General features: G+C 42.0%; 1 protein-coding gene across 1 annotated transcript; it reads left to right on the forward strand.

Annotated features, from left to right (window-relative positions):
- The first annotated feature begins 1,161 nt into the window (after positions 1–1,161).
- BID (BH3 interacting domain death agonist) lies at positions 1,162–19,526 on the forward strand. Its single transcript, XM_082256533.1, has 4 exons — positions 1,162–1,369; positions 6,455–6,606; positions 11,174–11,374; positions 19,305–19,526. The coding sequence occupies exons 1-4, from the start codon at positions 1,207–1,209 to the stop codon at positions 19,308–19,310; spliced, it is 522 nt and encodes a 173-aa protein (XP_082112659.1). The 5' UTR covers positions 1,162–1,206; the 3' UTR covers positions 19,311–19,526.
- Positions 19,527–20,036: the final 510 nt, after the last annotated feature.

The following is a 20,036-nucleotide window of genomic DNA, read 5'->3' on the forward strand; positions in this document are numbered from 1 at the left end:
GTATTTATTTATTTGCTTTTAAGGGTAAATGAGAGAGCTGGGATCTCTTTTGACCCCAGATCTCTCAATAAAGAGGACCTGTCATACTTATTTCTTCAAGGGATGTTTACATTCCTTGTAATAGGAATAAAAGTGATTAAAAAACAAATACAATAAAGGGACAATGTAAAAATAAGAAAGTAAAATGAATATGAAAAAAAATTGTAAAGCGCCCTATCCCTCAGTGCTTATGTGCAGAAGCAAACGCATACATAAGTCGTGCCAGTGTTCAAACCACACATGTGAGGTATCGCTGCAATTGTTAGAGCAAGAGCAATAATTCTAGCACTAGACCTCTACTGTAACTCTAAACAGGTAACCTGTAAAAATGTTTAAAGCCTCACCTATGGAGATTTTTAGGTACCGTAGTTTGTTACCATTCCACGAGCGTGCACAATTTTAAAGCATGACATGTTTGGTATCTATTTACTCAGCGTAACATCATCTTTCACATTGTAAAAAAAAATTGGGATAGCTTTTTAGTGTTTTTTTTTTTTTCCCAAAAAAAATGCATTTGAAAGACTGCTGCATGTACAGTGTGACGTAAAATATTGCAATGACCGCAATTTTATTCTCTTGGGTCTCTGGAAAAGAAAAAACAGTGTGTACATGTATGTGTTTGGCGGTATAAGTAATTTTTTTTTTTTTTTTTAGCAAAAAATACTAATTTTAAACTTGTAAACGAAGTTCCAGAAAAGGCCTGGTCAGCAAGTTGATATTCTTGTATGGCCAGCCTTACTTTTTTCCTGGAATAGTCTGCTGCTTCTTGGTCACCGGGACATCATGGAATAGTAAAAAACCTAATAATTAACAAAGCAAGAAGGACAGTGTTGATAAGAATTATTCGTGGAATCCTAATTGTATTTCAGCCTATTTGCATTTTTTCTGTACAAAATGGAATCTGGAGTGCACCAATGTGACACAGTAAAGTTTCTGGAGGGTACTCTGAGAGCTTTTGGAGGCGCAAAGTCCGATTTTACTTATTTTTTGATGTCACAAAACTGAGCTTTTGTTTTGCTTTTGAGAAAAACTGTATATTTTGCAGATTGCAGGAATGGTGCAATATATAATGACTATAATAATGCAGTCTATACAATACTGTATCCTTGGGCTCGGAGTATCAGCTCTGTACTTTGTTCTGTCCCTGCACAGCCCCCCATAGTCAGGATGACGGTGGAGCGGATTCTTCTCTCCTTCCTAGAGCATCAGAAGGATCAAAACCATGACTATGAAGAAGCGGTAAAGTGCCTGGCACAAACTGTCGACCAAGATGGCTACTTGGAGACAGATGGGGGTTCGACTTTCAGAGACTTCGTAATGGCGGACAGCGGTAAGTCACAAAGAAGGTGGATGAGTCTTTGTTTAGCATCAGGTTAACTGCCCAATTCACCTTGTGAAATAAATCAGTCCAGTTAGAGATGGCGCTGTTGGGTTGGGTAGCATTTTATATGTCTTGAAAACTTCAGACAACCACCTACCATCATTTCATGAAAGCAGAGCCTGTGAGGTCCCATCTTATGGAACTTTGAGACCACACTTTTGTCCTTTTTTGGGTTCTTCACTTTTCACTGATGCTTTTGTTGTCCTTTTTTTTTGGGTTTTTCACTTTTCACTGATGCTTTTGTTTCATATGTGATTTGTCCACTCCAATCTTAAAAAAAAAAAAAAATGACTGGAGTTTTGTTAACTAGCATTGATTTTATTTTATTTTTTTCAACTATGTCCCATGCACTGACAAAAGACATCAAAAATACCTCTTTCACACTGGTATCTGATTACTTGCATAGATATGGCAGTGTGCTGCTATAATGTAATATATGTGGGTGCTCATGTTAATAAACATATAGCGTATGGGCGTATGCAAAAAAAAAGGCACATTTTCTATTTTTGCATATGCTCGTATGCTATACTCATTGTTATCCCAGTACAGGCATGCACAGCCATTCAGGTCTATGGGCAGTTGAATTAATGCCCATGTGCAAGATTCCTTATTAATAATTGCTTGGAATTTTTTTTATTACTGCAGTTCTGTCAGTGCGCCCTCTAGGGGTCATCTGTGTAGGAAAGAATACTATGATTAGTGTCGCTGCTTCAAGTGTATTTAAACCCAAAACCTTTTGTTTTTTGTTTGGTTTTTTTTTTTGTTTCACATCGAGTTAGGAATAATTAGAACCCCTGTTAGTTAGTTTTTTTTTGTTTTTTAGTAAAGTTTTACTAAACCCAGGAAAGGAGAAGATAGTGGCACTTTCCAGAAGATAAAAACAGTTTCTTTATTGAAATATCGTAAAGATGAAAGACGTGCCACATACTCAACCAGTGGAGGGTCATCAGACGCGTTTCACACTTCTTTGCTTAATCATTGCAGTGATTAAGCACAAAAGTGTGAAACACGTCTGCTGACCCTCCATGGGTTGAGTGTGTGTGGCACGTCTTTCACCTTTACGATTTTTCAAAGTCGAAGCAGTTTTTATCTTCTGGAAAGTGCCACTATCTTCTCCTTTCTATTTGCATTCACGGGGTTTGCAAACCCAGACAGGCACCCAGGATTTCAGTCTGGCAGCTGAGTATCTCACAGGCAAGCCTTGAAGCGGTGCTCACTCTGTTTGTCTCTCCCACTGAACCCAAGACCCTGCATTCACTATATTTGGTCTCCCACAGTACACAGAACATGGAAATGCAATTATTTTAGTAAATAAATATAAACTGATTTTCTCATCAGCAGTATATAGAAGTCCCAAGACTACTATCAGTGTCTAGTTAAAGCTTTTAGGAGTTTTTATTCTCCTCTGACTGTGTCCTATGATGCTGCCGAACCCCTGACCCTCTGTCTGGACAGTGCTGATTGGCCCTGTGCTGATCCAATGCACCCTCCCAAGAAAAAAAATTAAACTCTCTAGCAATGCACACCAAACTGAGCATGTGCAGAGTGCCTTCAAGGCTCTGTACTATAAGGAGATGGGTCGGGGACTGTGGAAGAAGGGTAGGATCAGAGTAGACACGATCAACCTTTTTACACAACGCGGAGGATTAATCCCTTAGGTTCCACAGTGAGTATAACAAGTATGCTTTACTGCATATACAGACTGTGTTCTGTCCACAAGGTATAATTGCCTTAATTTCTTATCTAAGAGGCACAGCAGGAAGTAGGAAGAAATCTCCCTTTAGACTCGCTATAGTGCTCTGAAAAAGTCAGCACTTCTATTAAAGATACCCCGAATTAAAGGGAAAAATGGGCTGACATGGCTGAATTTTCTTAAAAATGTTCGTTGCCTGGCTGTTAAACCTATGGGACAGTAGACAGGACTTCCTATATTTATTATTAAATAACTGATAAACTACAATAATGAGATATATATATATATATATATATATATATATATATATATATATATATATATATATATATATATATATATATATATATATATATATATATATATATATATTTTGTCCCCCTTTGCCTAACAAAGGTGACCCTACAAATAATAATACTGGCTGTGACAAACGAGGGAGGGAGGGGAACACCACAGCTCCGTTCCAATGAGGTGGCTGAGCCCTTAGCTGCGGAGGGTCCCCCTTAAATAGCCCAAAACCAGGGGTTTAGGCGGGGATTTTGAGCGGGAAGAGGGGAATCTAAACTAATCTCCCCAGATACAAGGGGAATTTGAGCGGGAACTGGGGGAACCGGACCTAATCTCCCCAGATACAAGGACAATTTGAGCGGGAACAGGAGGCTGTTAAACCTCCGGTCAGAAAGGTCAACTAACCTTTCCCCAGCAACAGCTTTACCTCATCCTGTGACCACTCAAAACTAGACCTTTACCTCCATTATCCCTGTCACTATCCCATGAGGAGTAGTAAAGCAAATCTCCTGCGCTCGAGTGGAATATGACAGATGGAAGAGGGATACTTCAGACTCAGGTGGAAAAAGCCTATGGTCTTGCTGCCCCCTCAGGATCAAGGGTATCCAGAACCAACTGAGAAAAAGACAAAAGAAAAGGGGCGCACTGACCTAGTGCATTACCACTAAAACCATTTATTAAAATTTAAAAAGTATACACAAGGCAGGTGTGAATGTACACACAATCTCCAAGGTAGCCAAGGTCCCACACGAAGCTGAATGGCATGCAGTGTGCCGTATGGGCTGCTGTGGCTGGGCTGACGCGTTTCAGGGGCGAGCCCCCTTCCTCAGAGCCAGAAAAGTTGCTGCTGGACCACACTCTGGATAGGCCAGGGATTAAATGGGAGCTGACCACACCCCTTCCTGTTCCACCCCAAAGAGGAGTGGGGGGAGGGGAGGGGGAAGGGACAAGAGTAAATAGGCGGGGGGATGGGTAGAAATCCCACCTGGGCCAGAGTCCCCCACCTTCCGAGGCCGAGCCAAACTGTGTCATCAGCAGTACAGAAAAGCAGCTTATGAAACACTTAATTTAGAACACAAAGGGGGGAATAAAAAACCAAATGTTACGCTGCGAGCCAACAGAGAGCACAGACAGAACGGCGCCCGCCCAAACCCGCCCACCTCCCCAAATGTCAGCAACAAGTACTTCTGTCTGTGCGCCGTTCTGTCTGTGCTTTCTGTTGGCTCGCAGCGTCAGCGGTCTGACGCTTGTTGGACCGTGCAGGGGCCCGTAATGGCTATGAGCGAAAGTGACGTAGCATGCGGTGGAATGCATCCACCCGCACTTCCGGCTTCCGGGTGCGGGCTGGCGTGCGTTCCAATGGGACAGCACTGCCATTTAGACAAAGAACATCTTCGGTATGCCTACCGCATCACCAATGCCCTCTGCAGCAGGTCAGGTACCACATACGAATAGGCCATATGTGCATGAGTGTACATGCACTGGCTACTCTGCCTGACCTAAAGTTCTCCATTACATTATCACGTATTGTATAATCATGGACAATGTATACTTCTTAGCGTTCAAGGTTAGTGGATATTAGGCATTGTTACTATTATATTTGCCATTGTATGAAATGTATAAGAATGAGTTTTTGGATTATTTATATGAATCTACATTTATTCATATCACTTAATGCCAATATTTAATTTTTAATTGTTAATTAAAAACATTTGGTTTTTAATTCCCCCCTCTGTGTTCTAAATTAAGTGTTTCATAAGCTGCTTTTCTGTACTGCTGATGACACAGTTTGGCTCGGCCTCGGAAGGTGGGGGATTCTGGCCCAGGTGGGATTTCTACCCATCCCCCCCGCCCATTTACCCTTGTCCCTTTCCCCCCCCCTCCCCTCCCCCACACCCCTCTTTGGGGCGGAACAGGAAGGGGTGTGGTCAGCTCCCATTTAATCCCTGGCCTATCCAGAGTGTGGACCAGCAGCAACTTTTCTGGCTCTGAGGAAGTGGGCTCGCCCCTGAAACGCGTCAGCCCAGCCACAGCAGCCCCATACGGCACACTGCATGCCATTCAGCTTCGTGTGGGACCTTGGCTACTTTGGAGGATTTTATGTACAATGTTGATGTGTGTACATTCACACCTGCTTTGTGAGTATATTGCATACTTTTTAAATTTTAATAAATGGTTTTAGTGGTAATGCACTAGGTCAGTGCGCCCCTTTTTTCTTTTTCACTATCCCATGAGGAAAAGGGGCACAAAATTATGCCCCTTTTCCTTTCATTCTCTTTAGAGACCACTGACCTAAACCAAATAAACCGATCCTGTGTGAAAGATTCACTCAGCCTTGCTCTTTCTGCCTGCTTGTTATGAGATTAGGATTTTTCTTCCGAGAAGGTCAGTAGTGTCTCCATATTTCTTCCAGTTCAGGTTTCCTATGAGTGCTGTCGGTCGTAGTTGTAATAATTTATGCAGTTGCATTAAGAGGAAGTAAACCCTCCTCTGACACTTGTATCTATAGGTAAGCCTATAATAAGACTTACCTATAGGTACTGTAAATATCTCCTAAACATGTACCGTTTAGGAGATATTTACCTTACATGCAGCCAGTGACATCATTGGTGCATGCGCTCTGAAGGAACGGCTGCTCGTGCCGTTCCTTCAGAGTCCCGTGCCGTGACTGTCGGCTCTCGCGGGAGTGACGTCACCGTGGCTCCGGCCAATCAGATGGCCGGATGGCGCAATCCCGGAAGACGGGCGACTGGACATGTCGCCCGTCATAGAGGTGAGTGAGCGGCACGGCGGGGGCTCGTTCTAAGGTAAGTATTGCATAATGAGCTAGTATGCGATGCATACTAGCTCATTATGTCTTTCTCTTGCAGGGTGAAAAAAAAAAAAATGCGAGTTTACAACCTCTTTAAGATGATGCCTCAGATTATTTTTTTTTTTTTGTCTCTCGACAAAGATTTAAAAAAAATTAAAGAACAGTTTGCATTATGGGATGACGTTTTTGAGGTCTGCCACCTTGCGGTGTTCTATTTTTTTTTTTTTTTTTTTTTTTCCAGGGTCGCACCCAGGTGTGGATGAGGAACTCTGTCGCAGGATTGGTGCTCAGCTGGCAGAACTGGGAGACCTTTTTGAGAAAGAAGCTGTGATCAAGCAGGAATTGGTGGAGAGTCTCGTTAATCAGATCCTGGACAACTCTCTGACTCAGGATGTATGTATTGACACATGTTGCTGTTTGTGTTTCAGAATTCCTTACCTTACAGAGGGCCACACCCAGACTACCACAGTTGGGTCTCTCTAGGGTAGCCGTTCCGCCAGTCATGGAATAGCGTCTTCCCTTTAAAGCAGCATTCATTGTATAAGCTTTCTTTTCTTTCTTTTCTTTCTTTCTTTCTTTTTCTTTCTTTCTTTCTTTTTCTTTCTTTTTCTTTCTTTCTTTCTTTTTCTTTCTTTCTTTTTCTTTCTTTTTCTTTCTTTCTTTCTTTCTTTCTTTTTCTTTCTTTTTCTTTCTTTTTCTTTCTTTTTCTTTCTTTTTCTTTCTTTTTCTTTCTTTTTCTTTCTTTTTCTTTCTTTTTCTTTCTTTCTCTTTCCAGTAATGGAGGCGATTAGCAACTTGTAGCTGGACTGCCATATTGCATGTACCAAATGATCGCTGTGTGCTGCCAAACATCGGGTCCGCAGGACCCGCTGATCGGCTCCCGTTGTGTAAAATCACAGCGGGAGTGAGTCGCCACCGGCACTCACAGGTGCAAAATCACATATATGTGTGATTCTGTTCATTGCGGCTGCCCTGTAGCAGTAAATCTGCTACGGGGCGATTAGCAAGTGGTTAAGTCCCATCACACCCTAGAAAACCTTTATAAATCGCCTTCCTTTAACCACTTAAGCCCCTGAAGATTTTACCCCCTTCCTGACCAGGGCCTATTTTGCAATTCGGCACTGCGTGACTTTAACGGACAATTGCGCGGTCGTGCGACGCTGTACATAAACTAATTTGACGTACTTTTTTTTCCCACAAACAGAGCTTTCTGGTGGTATTTGATCACCTGTGCGATTTTTACTTTTTGCGCTATAAACAAAAAAACGGCGTCAATTTTGCAAAAATAACAATATTTTTCACTTTTTTTTTTTATATGAAATTCCCCCCCAAAAAAAAGTAAAAATCAAAATTTTTTAACATTTTGGGCCAATTTTTTTTTTTTTTTTTTACCATATGTTTGCGTTTACTAACAAAGAGAAAGATTTTTGTAATTTTTGTTGTTTTTTTAACGCGTAATGGCGGCGATCTGCGTTTTTTTTTTTTTTTTTTGCGGGACTGCGACATTGCGGCGGACAGATCGGACCCTTGACTGACATTTTTGACACTTGGGGTTACCAGTGACATTTCTACAGTAATCAGTGCTATACATATGCACTGTTACTGTAAAATTACACTGGCAGTGAAGGGGTTAACTTTTTTGAGAGGGGGGGGGTTATGTGTGTCCCTAGGGGCGTGATTCTAACTGTGATTGGCTGTGGCTTGAGGTGCAGGAACAGTGATCAACGGTCCTACATAGTAGAACCGTATGATCACCATTCCTACACAGGGGAGAATGACAGGCAGCTTGTTTACATTAGCCGCCTGCCTTTCTCCCTCTCCACCCGACGATCGCGAGTGACCGGCGGACATCGGGTCTGCCGGTGACACGCGTGGGGGGGTTCGTGACCACGCGGGGGCGTGCCTCCGGCGGCGCGCACTCGCTCCCTAGACCCTCACAGGCTAGCGACGTAGCCCTACGTCGCTCTGCCTGTGAGGGGCTGATCGCCGACGTAAATAGTCGTGCGGCGGTTGGCAAGTGGTTAAACATTCAGTTCCATCTCGCCCTTCAATACCTCCTTAAATCACTTTAATTTCAAAGAGTTCAAAATGCAGAAATTTTTAGTTGGGGATTTGGCAAAGCGAAAATTTGCTTATCTTTCCTTATGTACGTTTGGTACATGACCAAATCACAGGTCACGTATTTCAAAATTTGGGGCAAACCTTAAAATCCACATTATCGTAATCCAGGCTATCTCCCACTAAATGTTGAACCTCTATTTGCCTTCATTCCACAAAAGACACAAGTCTGGTCTAGGCTTGCATTGGGTGTTAAGGAATGGATCAATTAAATAAAAATGATGCTGTTATCCAAGCTTTTGTAGATCTTTTTGGCACTCCTCAGTATATATACCTCTGAAAATATTTAAGTTTATTGACTTTATACTCAACACCTTTTGTATGGGGTAGTGGCCACCACACACTGCCATGGTTACTTTTGAAAAACCCAAAGTCCCTGAGAGGTGCAGCATTACCTGGCTTTAACCCATACTATATTGCAGCCCAGGTGTCCCATGTCTATCATTTTGCTAAGAACGATTCAGAAAGATATCAAATTTTAATATGCAGATAACCTCTGCACCCAATTCATACCCCACTACAGCAGTCTATATTTCGAGGTGTAAGCAGTACCAATTTCCCTTATGCCCCAGATGGTATACTATATCAATATCAACGTATATGGGAATTGGCTTTACGCAAATAGGGAAGCCTATGGTACATGGTCATACCCCGCATTGGTACAACTCTCACCTGCTGGAACTGTTGCAACTTCCAGACCCGTTACTGTGGATTTCAAAAGGCATTATAAACCAAGAACATGTAATTTCAGCAACAGGCCTCAAAGTTTCACGACACTGCAATCTGAAATTTCGCTACCTAACCATATGTTGTTCAGATATTTCCAATTGTGGCATGCAGTGAGAGTGCAATTTCCGGGAACAACCCCACCCTGTGCCCCTCTAAATCTGACAGAGGTAATAATGGGTCAAGAACCAACTATGCTAGTTTCCACACTGTATACTGCATTCATGATGCCCTCTGCATCTAAACTGGCTTACCAAGCCAAAACCAGGTGGGAACCTGACCTAGACTCTACGGAAGATGATGAATGGGAGGAGATCCTTTATAATTGCAAAATGGTTTCTCCTAGAATTTCTGATCGCTTAACTCAAATTTACATTTTACACAGGGCTTATCTGACTCCGTGCGTGTATCCCGCTACAAATCTTCACAAAGTCCTACGTGCTCCCTTTGCAGGCAGCACTCAGGCACTTTTTCATTTAATATGGTCCTGTCCCACTGTACAAATGTTTTGGGCCCAGGTGATCCGATTCCTTCGTGATAATACAGGGTTTCGCCACAAGGAGGCTGTAGAGAGAAATAGGCAGCTTATAAAGTATGCAGTATGACAAGAAAGGATGCTGCAATAGAAAATAGTGGTGTGACCTTCTTTGGTTTTCCCTTTGGCAGGGGTATGTGATTCACCACAGTCAGTGGACAGCGAGATTAAGATTTTGCTAGTTACACAGCTCACACCGGTGGGTTTCAAGTGTGTATTTAGTGGTGTAGCTGGAGTTCTGCTTTAACCGCTTGTCGACCGCCGCACAACTATTTACTGCGGCAGTCAGCCCCGTACAGGCAAAGCGACATAGGGCTACGTCCCTCGCCTACGAGCCTCTAGGGGGCGAGCGCTCCCGCTCGTTCCCTGACATGTCCGCGCGAGTGACCGGCGGCTCCGATGTCTGCCGGTCACCCAAGATCTCCCGGTGGAGAGGGAGAAAGGCAGGCGGCTAATGTAAACAAAGCCGCCTGTCATTCTCCCTGATCTAACTGCAGAGACTACACGATCCTGCTATGTAGGATCGTATGTCTCTGTGGTTACATCACTAGCCACGCCCCTTTACAGCTAGATTTATGCCCCTAAGGACACACTTAACCCCTTGATCACTAATAAAGTTAACCCCTTCCCTGCCAGTGTCATTTTTACAGTAACAGTGCATATGTATAGCACTGATTACTGTAGTAATGTCACCGGTACCCCCAAAAGTGTCAAAAATGTTAGTCAGGGGTCCGATCTGTCCGCCGCAATGTCACAGTCCCGTAAAAAAAATTGCAGATCGCCGCCATTACTAGTTAAAAAAAAAAAAAAAAACAATAAAAATGACATAAATCTTTCCCTTAGTTAGTGAGTGCCGGTTCACACTAGGGCGACCTGTGAGGCGACCTGGTCGCCCCACAGGTCGCCGCAGGTCGCCTCCCATAGGAAGCTGCGGACCCGTTCTAATAGGAGCGACACAAGTCGCTCCGACCTAGAAAAAGGGTCCGGAGCTTCTTTGGGGCGACCCGGAGGCGACTGCCATAGACTTCAATGTTATGAAGTCCGTGGCGGCCGCTCCGAGGTCGCAAGTAGCGTCGCTGCAGTGTGAACCGGCGCTTAACGCAATAACTTTTGCGCAAACCAATCAAAATATGCTTATTGCGATTTTTTTTTTTTTTTTTTTTTTTTTTTTTACCAAACATATGTAGCAGAAAACAAATTGGCCTAAAATGTTAAAAAATTTTGATTTTTAAATTCTTTTTTTTTTGGGGAATTTCATATAAAAAAATGTGAAAAATATTGTTATTTTTTTTCAAAATTGTTGCTCTTTTTTTGTTTATAGCGCAAAAAGTAAAAATCGCACAGGTGATCAAATACCACCAAAAAAAAGCTCTGTTTGTGGGGAAAAAAGGACGTCAATTTCATTTGGGTACATCGCCGCACGACTGCGATATTGTCTGTCTGTTAAATTCAGGCAGTGCCGAATCGCAAAATAGGCCCTGGTCTTTGAGCAGGAAAATCCTCCGGGGCTTAAGTGGTTAAGGTATAGCTTGATCCTTTAGGTTGAATTAATGGCTTCTCTGTTGCTTGTGTCACTTCCAGCGGTTTAAGGTGGCAGTGGAATCCTCACTGAGTAAGATACCAGCCGGCATCGAACAGGAAAAGGCTTCACTGGTGATTGCCATGTTGCTGACCAGCAAGATCGGAAAAAGCATTCCTTCACTGCTGCAAAATTGCTTTACTACTGCTGTAGGCTTCATTCAGGACAACTACAACGCCTATGTAGGAGGCCTGGCCGGAGGGGTAAGAAACTGCCGCAAATCCTTATTAATTGCCATATATTATCAAACAGTCTTGGCCACAAAGCATGCTGCAACAAGTTAAGCAAAACTTCTTCTTTTTTCTTTTTTTTTCCACCTAGTGATCCTTCCTGTCTCGTGGTGACATTGCTTGCTCACTGTACTATATCTAAAACTGTTGTCACCCTAGGACAGGGATACAGAGAAACCTCTACCCCTCTTCATCACAGAGGTGAGGGGTTCTGTAGACACAGAGATAACTGGAACATGAAAGAGGCAGAAAGCATAGGAAGTAATCAGCTGAATGCTGAAGATACAGACAAACCAAAACACTTTCAACAGTGTATTTACGGATCAAAAGGAAGCTAATACGTGTATTTCATTGTTGAAGTTTACATACACTTTAATGAACAGAAGATCCATTGTATCATCATTGCTTGTGGGTTTTTTTTTTTTTTTTTTTTATTCATAAATAATAAATAATTACGTTTCTAAATGCAAAACAATGCACTTAAGGCCCCTATCACACTGATGGACTCCACCGACAGATCCGCCTGCTCAGCAGGGGATCTCTCCGCTGATCTCCACTGAGCAGGTAGATGGCTTGTCCATGTGCGCTCCACTAATTGCAGAGCGGACAGGGACGGTTGTGTTTTCTATGGAGCTGTCGGATGGAATTGGACCGCCTGTCCGTTTCCACCCGATTGTCATCCGATCCGCTGGATGGATGGGGAACAGATCCCCATCTGTCTGTTTTTAGTGGACAGGATCGGATGCCAGCAGGGGTCAGTGGACACATGTCCACCGACATCCGCTACTCCATAGAGAGCAATGGATGGTCCGATTGGGTCTGCCTGAAAAACTGACTGGCGGACCCGATCGGCTCATCAGTGTGAAAGGGGCCTAAGTGAAATGAATTCAATGATCAAGTACAACATTGGGGATACTGTGTGTGTTGTGTGTGTTTGTTTTTTTTTTTTTTTTAAATCAGACTTAATTAAAGCAAAGCTGGTATCCTATTGATGTATAAATCAACTCAAAAGTATTATATTCTAAAAGGGCAGCGCTGCTGCTAATGAGAAATGTACTTCATACAATCAATCCTAATCACAGTGCAATATATCCACATAAATGTGTCAATCCTTTAAAGATATATCAATAAATCCTATTAAACATATATCATAGTGCAATATGTCTACATAAATATAGAACATATATCAAAGTGTTGTGCATATGAATTCCCCATATAATAAATATAAATAGTTTTGTGCAACATAAAACAAAAATCTATAAAATATAGAAATTGTATAAAAAAAAATGTCCATGCAGTTAATAAATGTTCAAAGTGTCCAAATATAAAAAAACATTATGAAGTTCTTTTCAAAATCTTCCTCCTTCCATCACCATCTACTCTAAGTAAACTCACCAGAGGTAAATGCTGGTAACATTCTTGACCAGCTAACAGCACATTTCCCGCTGGGAGTAACAATCCGCAGCACCAGTAAAGCTAGGTACACACTATCAATAAATATATATATATATATATATATATATATATATATATATATATATATATTATTTTTTTTTTTTTCAACTAAGTGGGAGGAGCTTGAGAGGAGCTCACTGTACAAACTATCCAATGTTAGTACAGCGATCTCCCTGCTGAGTTATTGTGTTCTAAAGGGAGGAATGCCCCCCACCAGAATACATCAGTCAGGGCTCTTTAATCAGTAGATCTTTTTCACTCATGCCCCTTCGACAGCAACTGGACAGGCTGCCGTACACATTGGCCAAATATTAGGCCCACGTGTACATGGCTTTAATTCCCCTTTAAGAAACTCTCAAAGCCACCAATCCATACATTCCATTAAATCAATGGAGAAGAGAAAGAGCTTGCATAGTGTAAAATCATTAAAACACTTTATTTTGAAAACCAATCCAAAGCATTCACATTTGTATGCATCTCCACTTTCCAAGTATAATTTGTGTAGTCCTAAAACCGGGCCAGTCACCGTCCCTGGAGGACATCTGATGACGAAACGTTTAGGACGGCACTTGGATATGACCTCACCACACATCCCGGGGTTGTGCTCACTGCTAGTGATTGCGGTCAGAGCTAGCCCAGTTTTATAACTACACGAATCCTACTTGTGTAAGTGGCGACACATAGAAATGTGAGTGCTTTCGAAATGGTTTTAAAAATAAAATGGTTTCATGATTTTACACTATCCAAGCTCTTTCTCTTCTTCCTTGATATATTGGAATGTATGGATTGGCGGCCTTGAGAGTTTCCTAAAGAGGAATTTACTGGCACTGCAGATCGTTACTCCCAAAGGCAGTTTACTTAGTATTTATGTTGATGGCATTCACTATGGTGTGGTGGAAGATTTTGAAGAGAACTTCACACTGATTTATTATATTGGGACACTTTGAACACATTTCAATTGCATGGACATTTTTTTTAAATATAATTTTTACATTTATTTATTTTTAGATTTTTGTTATATGTTGCACAAACTATTTATATTTATTATGTGAGGAACTCCTATGCATATGACACATTGATATGTTACATATTTATGTGGACATGATATACTGTATGTTTATTAGAATTGATCTATATGTGCATAGGATTGACACATTTATGTGTATGGATTGTACCAAGTACATTTATCATTAACAGCAGTCCTCTTCTTTTTAGAACAAAAAAAAAGAAGACATGGGGTACAGTGTTGGCCAGAACTACAGAGAAAAAAAGATTTGCTGATACTCATTTCAGATGACTTGAAAGTGAGAAAACCACAGAAGGAAGATGGTCCTGATTCCTCTATATAGATCTTTAGCTATCACTAGAGGGATCACCGAACAGGAGGAAGGAGGTCCTGATTCCTTTATATACAATCCGTTCCATAAATATTGGGACATTGACACAATTCTAATCTTTTTGGCTCTATACACCACCACAATGGATTTGAAATGAAACAAACAAGATGTGCTTTAACTGCAGACTTTCAGCTTTAATTTGAGGGTATTTACATCCAAATCTGGTGAATGGCGTAGGAATTACAACAGTTTGTAGATGTGCCTCCCACTTTTTAAGGGACCAAAAGTAATAGGACAATTGGCTGCTCAGCTGTTCCATGGCCAGGTGTGTGTTATCCCCTCATTATTCCATTTACAAGGAGCAGTTTTGTCTTCAGCAAGTGAAATGCATGCTCAATCGGATTTAGGTCAGGTGATTGACTTGGCCATTGCATAACATTCCACTTCTTTCCCTTAAGAAACTATTTGGTTGCTTTCGCAGTATGCTTCGGGGTCATTGTCCATCTGCACTGTGAAGCACCATCCAATGAGTTCTGAAGCATTTGTCTAAATATGAGCAAATAATATTGCCTGAAACACTTCAGAATTCATCCTGCTGCTTTTGTCAGCAGTCACATCATCAATAAATAGAAGAGAACCAGTTCCATTGGCAGCCATACATGCCCACACCATGACACTACCACCAGCATGCTTCACTGATGAGGTGGTATGCTTTGGATCATGAGCAGTTCCTTCCTTTCTTCATACTCTTCTCTTCCCATCACTCTGGTACAAGTTGATCTTGGTCTCATCTGTCCATAGGATGTTGTTCCAGAACTGTGAAGGCTTTTTTAGATGTTGTTTGGCAAACTCTAATCTGGCCTTCCTGTTTTTGAGGCTCACCAATGGTTTACTTCTTGTGGTAAACCCTCTGTATTCACTCAGGTGAAGTCTTCTCTTGATTGTTGACACACATACACCTACCTCCTGGAGAGTGTTCTTGATCTGGCCAACTGTTGTGAAGGGCATTTTCTTCACCAGGGAAAGAATTCTTCGGTCATCCACCACAGTTGTTTTCCTTGGTCTTCCGGGTCTTTTGGTGTTGCTGAGCTCACCGGTGCATTCTTTCTTTTTAAGGATGTTCCAAACAGTTAATTTGGCCACACCTTATGTTTTTGCTATCTCTCTGATGGGTTTGTTTTTGTTTTTTCAGCCTAATGATGGCTTGCAGACAGCTCTTTGGATCTCATATTGAGAGTTCACAGCAACAGATTCCAAATGCAAATAGCAGACTTGAATTGAACTCTGGACCTTTTATCTGCTCCTTGTAAATGGGATAATGAGGGAATAACACCCACCTGGCCATGGAACAGCTGAGCAGCCAATTGTCCCATTACTTTTGGTCCCTTAAAAAGTGGGAGGCACATATACAAACTGTTGTAATTCCTACTCCTTTCACCTGATTTGGATGTAAATACCCTCAAATTAAAGCTGAAAGTCTGCAGTTAAAGCACATCTTGTTTGTTTCATTTCAAATCCATTGTGGTGGTGTATAGAGCCAAAATGATTAGAATTGTGTCGATGTCCCAATATTTATGGACCTGGCTGTAGATCTTTAGGTATCACTAAGACAGGCTGAAGATGATTCGCTTTTTCAGGGTTGCAGGAAAGAAAATCACTCCACTCCATTCCCCCATCAATGCAGCCAGTGTTAACGGGGGAATCCCTACCGCAGGCCTATTGTGTTCTCCTGGCGAAGGGAGCAGCCCTTGAGTAACACGGTGATTATAGCTAGTGGCTATAGCCGCTGGCAATAATCGCATATACCAATCAGACATGCTGGTTGTACCAAAGTTATTTGATGGATCGACTCGGGCACAATCAGCCTACACATAGATGGTTTGAATCGCCGGCCGTTTCAGGAGGATTCGGACCATCTATAGACGGCTTTAGGAATCCCCAGCAGGAGGAATGAGTTTCTGATTCCTCTATATACAGTGGGTACGGAAAGTATTCAGACCCCCTTAAATTTTTCACTCTTTGTTATATTGCAGCCATTTGCTAAAATCATTTAAGTTCATTCTTCTTCCTCATGAATGTACACATAGCACCCCATACTGACAGAAAAACACAGAATTGTTGACATTGTTGCAGATTTATTAAAAAAGAAAAACTGAAATATCACATGGTCCTAAGTATTCAGACCCTTTGCTGTGACACTCATATATTTAACTCAGGTGCTTTCCATTTCTTCTGATCATCCTTGAGATGGTTCTACACCTTCATTTGAGTCCAGCTGTGTTTGATTATACTGATTGGACTTGATTAGGAAAGCCACACACCTGTCTATATAAGACCTTCCAGATCACAATGCATGTCAGGGCAAATGAGAATCATGAGGTCAAAGGAACTGCCTGAAGAGCTCAGAGACAGAATTGTGGCAAGGCACAGATCTGGCCAAGGTTACAAAAAGATTTCTGCTGCACTTAAGGTTCCTCAGAGCACAGTGGCCTCCATAATCCTCAAATGGAAGACGTTTGGGACGACCAGAACCCTTCCTAGAGCTGGCCGTCCGGCCAAACTGAGCTATCGGGGGAGAAGAGCCTTGGTGAGAGAGGTAAAGAAGAACCCAAAGATCACTGTGGCTGAGCTCCAGAGATGCAGTCAGGAGATGGGAGAAAGTTGTAGAAAGTCAACCATCACTGCAGCCCTCCACCAGTCGGGGCTTTATGGCAGAGTGGCCCGACGGAAGCCTCTCCTCAGTGTAAGACACATGAAAGCCCGCATGGAGTTTGCTAAAAAACACCTGAAGGACTCCAAGATGGTGATAAAGAAGATTCTCTGGTCTGATGAGACCAAAATAGAACTTTTTGGCCTTAATTCTAAGCGGTATGTGTGGAGAAAACCAGGCACTGCTCATCACCTGTCCAATACAGTCTCAACAGTGAAGCATGGTGGTGGCAGCATCATGCTGTGGGGGTGTTTTTCAGCTGCAGGGACAGGACGACTGGTTGCAATCGAGGGAAAGATGAATGGGGCCAAGTACAGGGATATCCTGGACAAAAACCTTCTCCAGAGTGCTCTGTACCTCAGACTGGGCCGAAGGTTTACCTTCCAACAAGACAATGACCCTAAGCACACAGCTAAAATAACGAAGGGGTGGCTTCACAACAACTCCGTGACTGTTCTTGAATGGCCCAGCCAGAGCCCTGACTTAAACCCAATTGAGCATCTCTGGAGAGACCTAAAAATGGCTGTCCACCAACGTTTACCATCCAACCTGACAGAACTGGAGAGGATCTGCAAGGAGGAATGGCAGAGGATCCCCAAATCCAGGTGTGAAAGACTTGTTGCATCTTTCCCAAAAAGACTCCTGGCTGTATTAGATTAAAAGGGGGCTTCTACTAAATACTGAGCAAAGGGTCTGAATACTTAGGACCATGTGATATTTCAGTTTTTCTTTTTTAATAAATCTGCAACAATGTCAACAATTCTGTGTTTTTCTGTCAGTATGGGGAGCTATGTGTACATTCATGAGGAAGAAGAATGAACCTAAATTATTTTAGCAAATGGCTGCAATATAACAAAGAGTGAAAAATTTAAGGGGGTCTAAATACTTTCCGTACCCACTGTAGATCTTTAGTTATCACTATAAGAATCACCAGCAGGAGCTCCTAATTCCTCTGTATAGATTTTAAGTTATTACTCCTCCCAAGCAGTAGGAGAGAGTCCCGATTTCCCCTCATATAGATTCTTTGTGTCCAGTGTACTCATGAGTCCAGAGATGAGCACCAAAATGGTGAAAGGTCTGAGGGATGAATCCTATGAGGAGAAACTTCAAAAACTTAAAGTGATTGTAAAGGCAGAAGATTTTTTTTTTTTTTTTAACCAAACTGCATTACATAGTTCGTTTGGTTGAAAAAAGACACAAGTCCATCCAGTTCAGCCAATAGGAGGGAAAAAAATATACAATACTATATACACAAAACTATACCCATAGTTGATCCAGAGGAAGGCAAAAAAACAAAAGCCCAATAAAGCATGAACCAAAAAATTCCTTCCTGCTCCTTCAAGAGGCAATGAGATATAACCTATAAATAATAGTATCCAATTATTATGTGTATCTAGGAAAGAATCGAGGCATTCTTGGTGGATCGGGGCTATTCTGTGCAAAACCATTGCACAGAGCAGGTAAGTATGATGGGTGTTTTTATTTTTATTTATTTTATTATTTTAATGGTAAAGAACCTTTTACAATCACTTTCATATACAGCCTGGAGAAAAGAAGGGAAAGGGGAAACACGACTAAATTCTTTAAATACACAAAGGGTGTGATCGGGCTCATGTTTAGGAGGTCAGAATTTTCAGAAAAGAGGGAAAGGGGAGAGAACTCGCAAAAGGTATCCACAGAGGGGGCTTTTTGGGCAGACGTCCTGTCCACGGAGGAGCTGTCAGTCCATGCCGCTGTGGTGGCACCAGTATAGGTGGATGTCGGGGGATGCTGGTAAAGCGAGCTGTCAAAAGCCAGGAACACAGTCTGTCAATCTCAGACAGGAACATTCATCTGGACGTATTTCTGAGGAAAGCCACACCTTCTTTCCTCCATAATTTTTAGTATAAAGCTTAGATCAAGAACATTGAGACAAGACCACACTAGCGGGAGGAAAGTTCAAAATGAACCTCAGAAAGTAATATTTTACAGAAAGAATAGTAGATGCTTTGAATTCCCTTCAGCAGAGGCAGTGAGTCAGTCAATCGTAAGTGAACTTAAACATGCTTAGGAGAAATGTAGAGAGTGACTAGGTGTCCCGGGAGCCATAGTTCAAGTCAAGACCTGCTGTATGATAGTGAATGGCAGTCTCCGCCTGGACCCCTGCCAAGCCATGCCCCCAATGTGTTTCACTCCACCCATCGGAGCTTACTTATGGGGATCATGCTTAGGAAAAACATAGATCTGTGCATAGGTTTTGGAGAAAAAAAAAAAAAAGGCGGTGACCAATGGACCAGTTGGTCTTTTCCTGCTATCCCTTTTTTCTTCTCTATTTACAAGGCTAGCATATCTCAGTGTGTCTGTATGCAGCTGTAATACCTGCTTTTGCCCCAAAAGTCAAACTATCTCTTTGCTTCCACAGAGGTGAAGAATGTAGCCATCAGAAGTCGGAGGACTTGAAGATGCGTTGATGGCCAGTGCCAACAGACTTTAGAGTTCGTTGGAGAGGAACAAAGTTCCATGAAGAGGATTTTCCGTTTTAATACTTGACTCTGTGTTGTGTTTGTAGCTAGCTGTGTAGATTGTAGATTATACTTAGGAAAAAAAATGTGCATCGTTTTGTACGCATCACATTGCAAACCTCATTGTGCACTTCAAACTCCTTGTGAAAAGCACAGGATGAGTCAGCCAGGTTGTGGGATAAACAAATATTCAACATGGCTCCAACCGCCATACACCAGCAACACTCAGGTGCTTTTTTTGTATAGAGAACTTATTTAGGGTCTACCTTTTTTATACATTACATTTTTTGGGGGTTTTAATAACCGATGTGTGTAAATCTATACAAGATTCCCCAACTGTCATGGTAAAAATTCAGACTGCCAATTGCTGACCTCCCTCTGAAAATACTTATCCCCCAGGCTTGAGTCATTAACTTCAGTAGTCTTAGAATTAGCATTTTCAGTGGGAGGTCAGCAACATTTTCATTGTGAATGGTTGCCTTTAAAGAGGAAATCCCTTCCTATAGGGGAAAGGATTTCCCAACATAGATCACTTCCTGTCCAGAAAATGGATTCCTGCCACTTAGGAGCCTCCTTTAGCATTAGATGATAAATAGGGCTCCCAAGGAAAGACCACAAGTCTGACATCTCAC

This window comes from Pelophylax lessonae (assembly GCF_965119305.1).
Source record: "Pelophylax lessonae genome assembly, chromosome: 4".
In the NCBI taxonomy this organism is placed as follows: domain Eukaryota; kingdom Metazoa; phylum Chordata; class Amphibia; order Anura; family Ranidae; genus Pelophylax; species Pelophylax lessonae.

What these genes read in the sequence shown, in the direction of transcription:
- BID (XM_082256533.1), top strand. Translation starts at nt 1,207, where the DNA reads ATGACGGTGGAGCGGATTCTTCTCTCCTTCCTAGAGCATCAGAAGGAT. An exon ending in CTTCGTAATGGCGGACAGCG is followed by an intron (nt 1,370 to 6,454) that starts GTAAGTCACAAA and finishes TTTTTTTTCCAG; the next exon opens with GGTCGCACCCAGGTGTGGAT. An exon ending in ACAACTCTCTGACTCAGGAT is followed by an intron (nt 6,607 to 11,173) that starts GTATGTATTGAC and finishes TGTCACTTCCAG; the next exon opens with CGGTTTAAGGTGGCAGTGGA.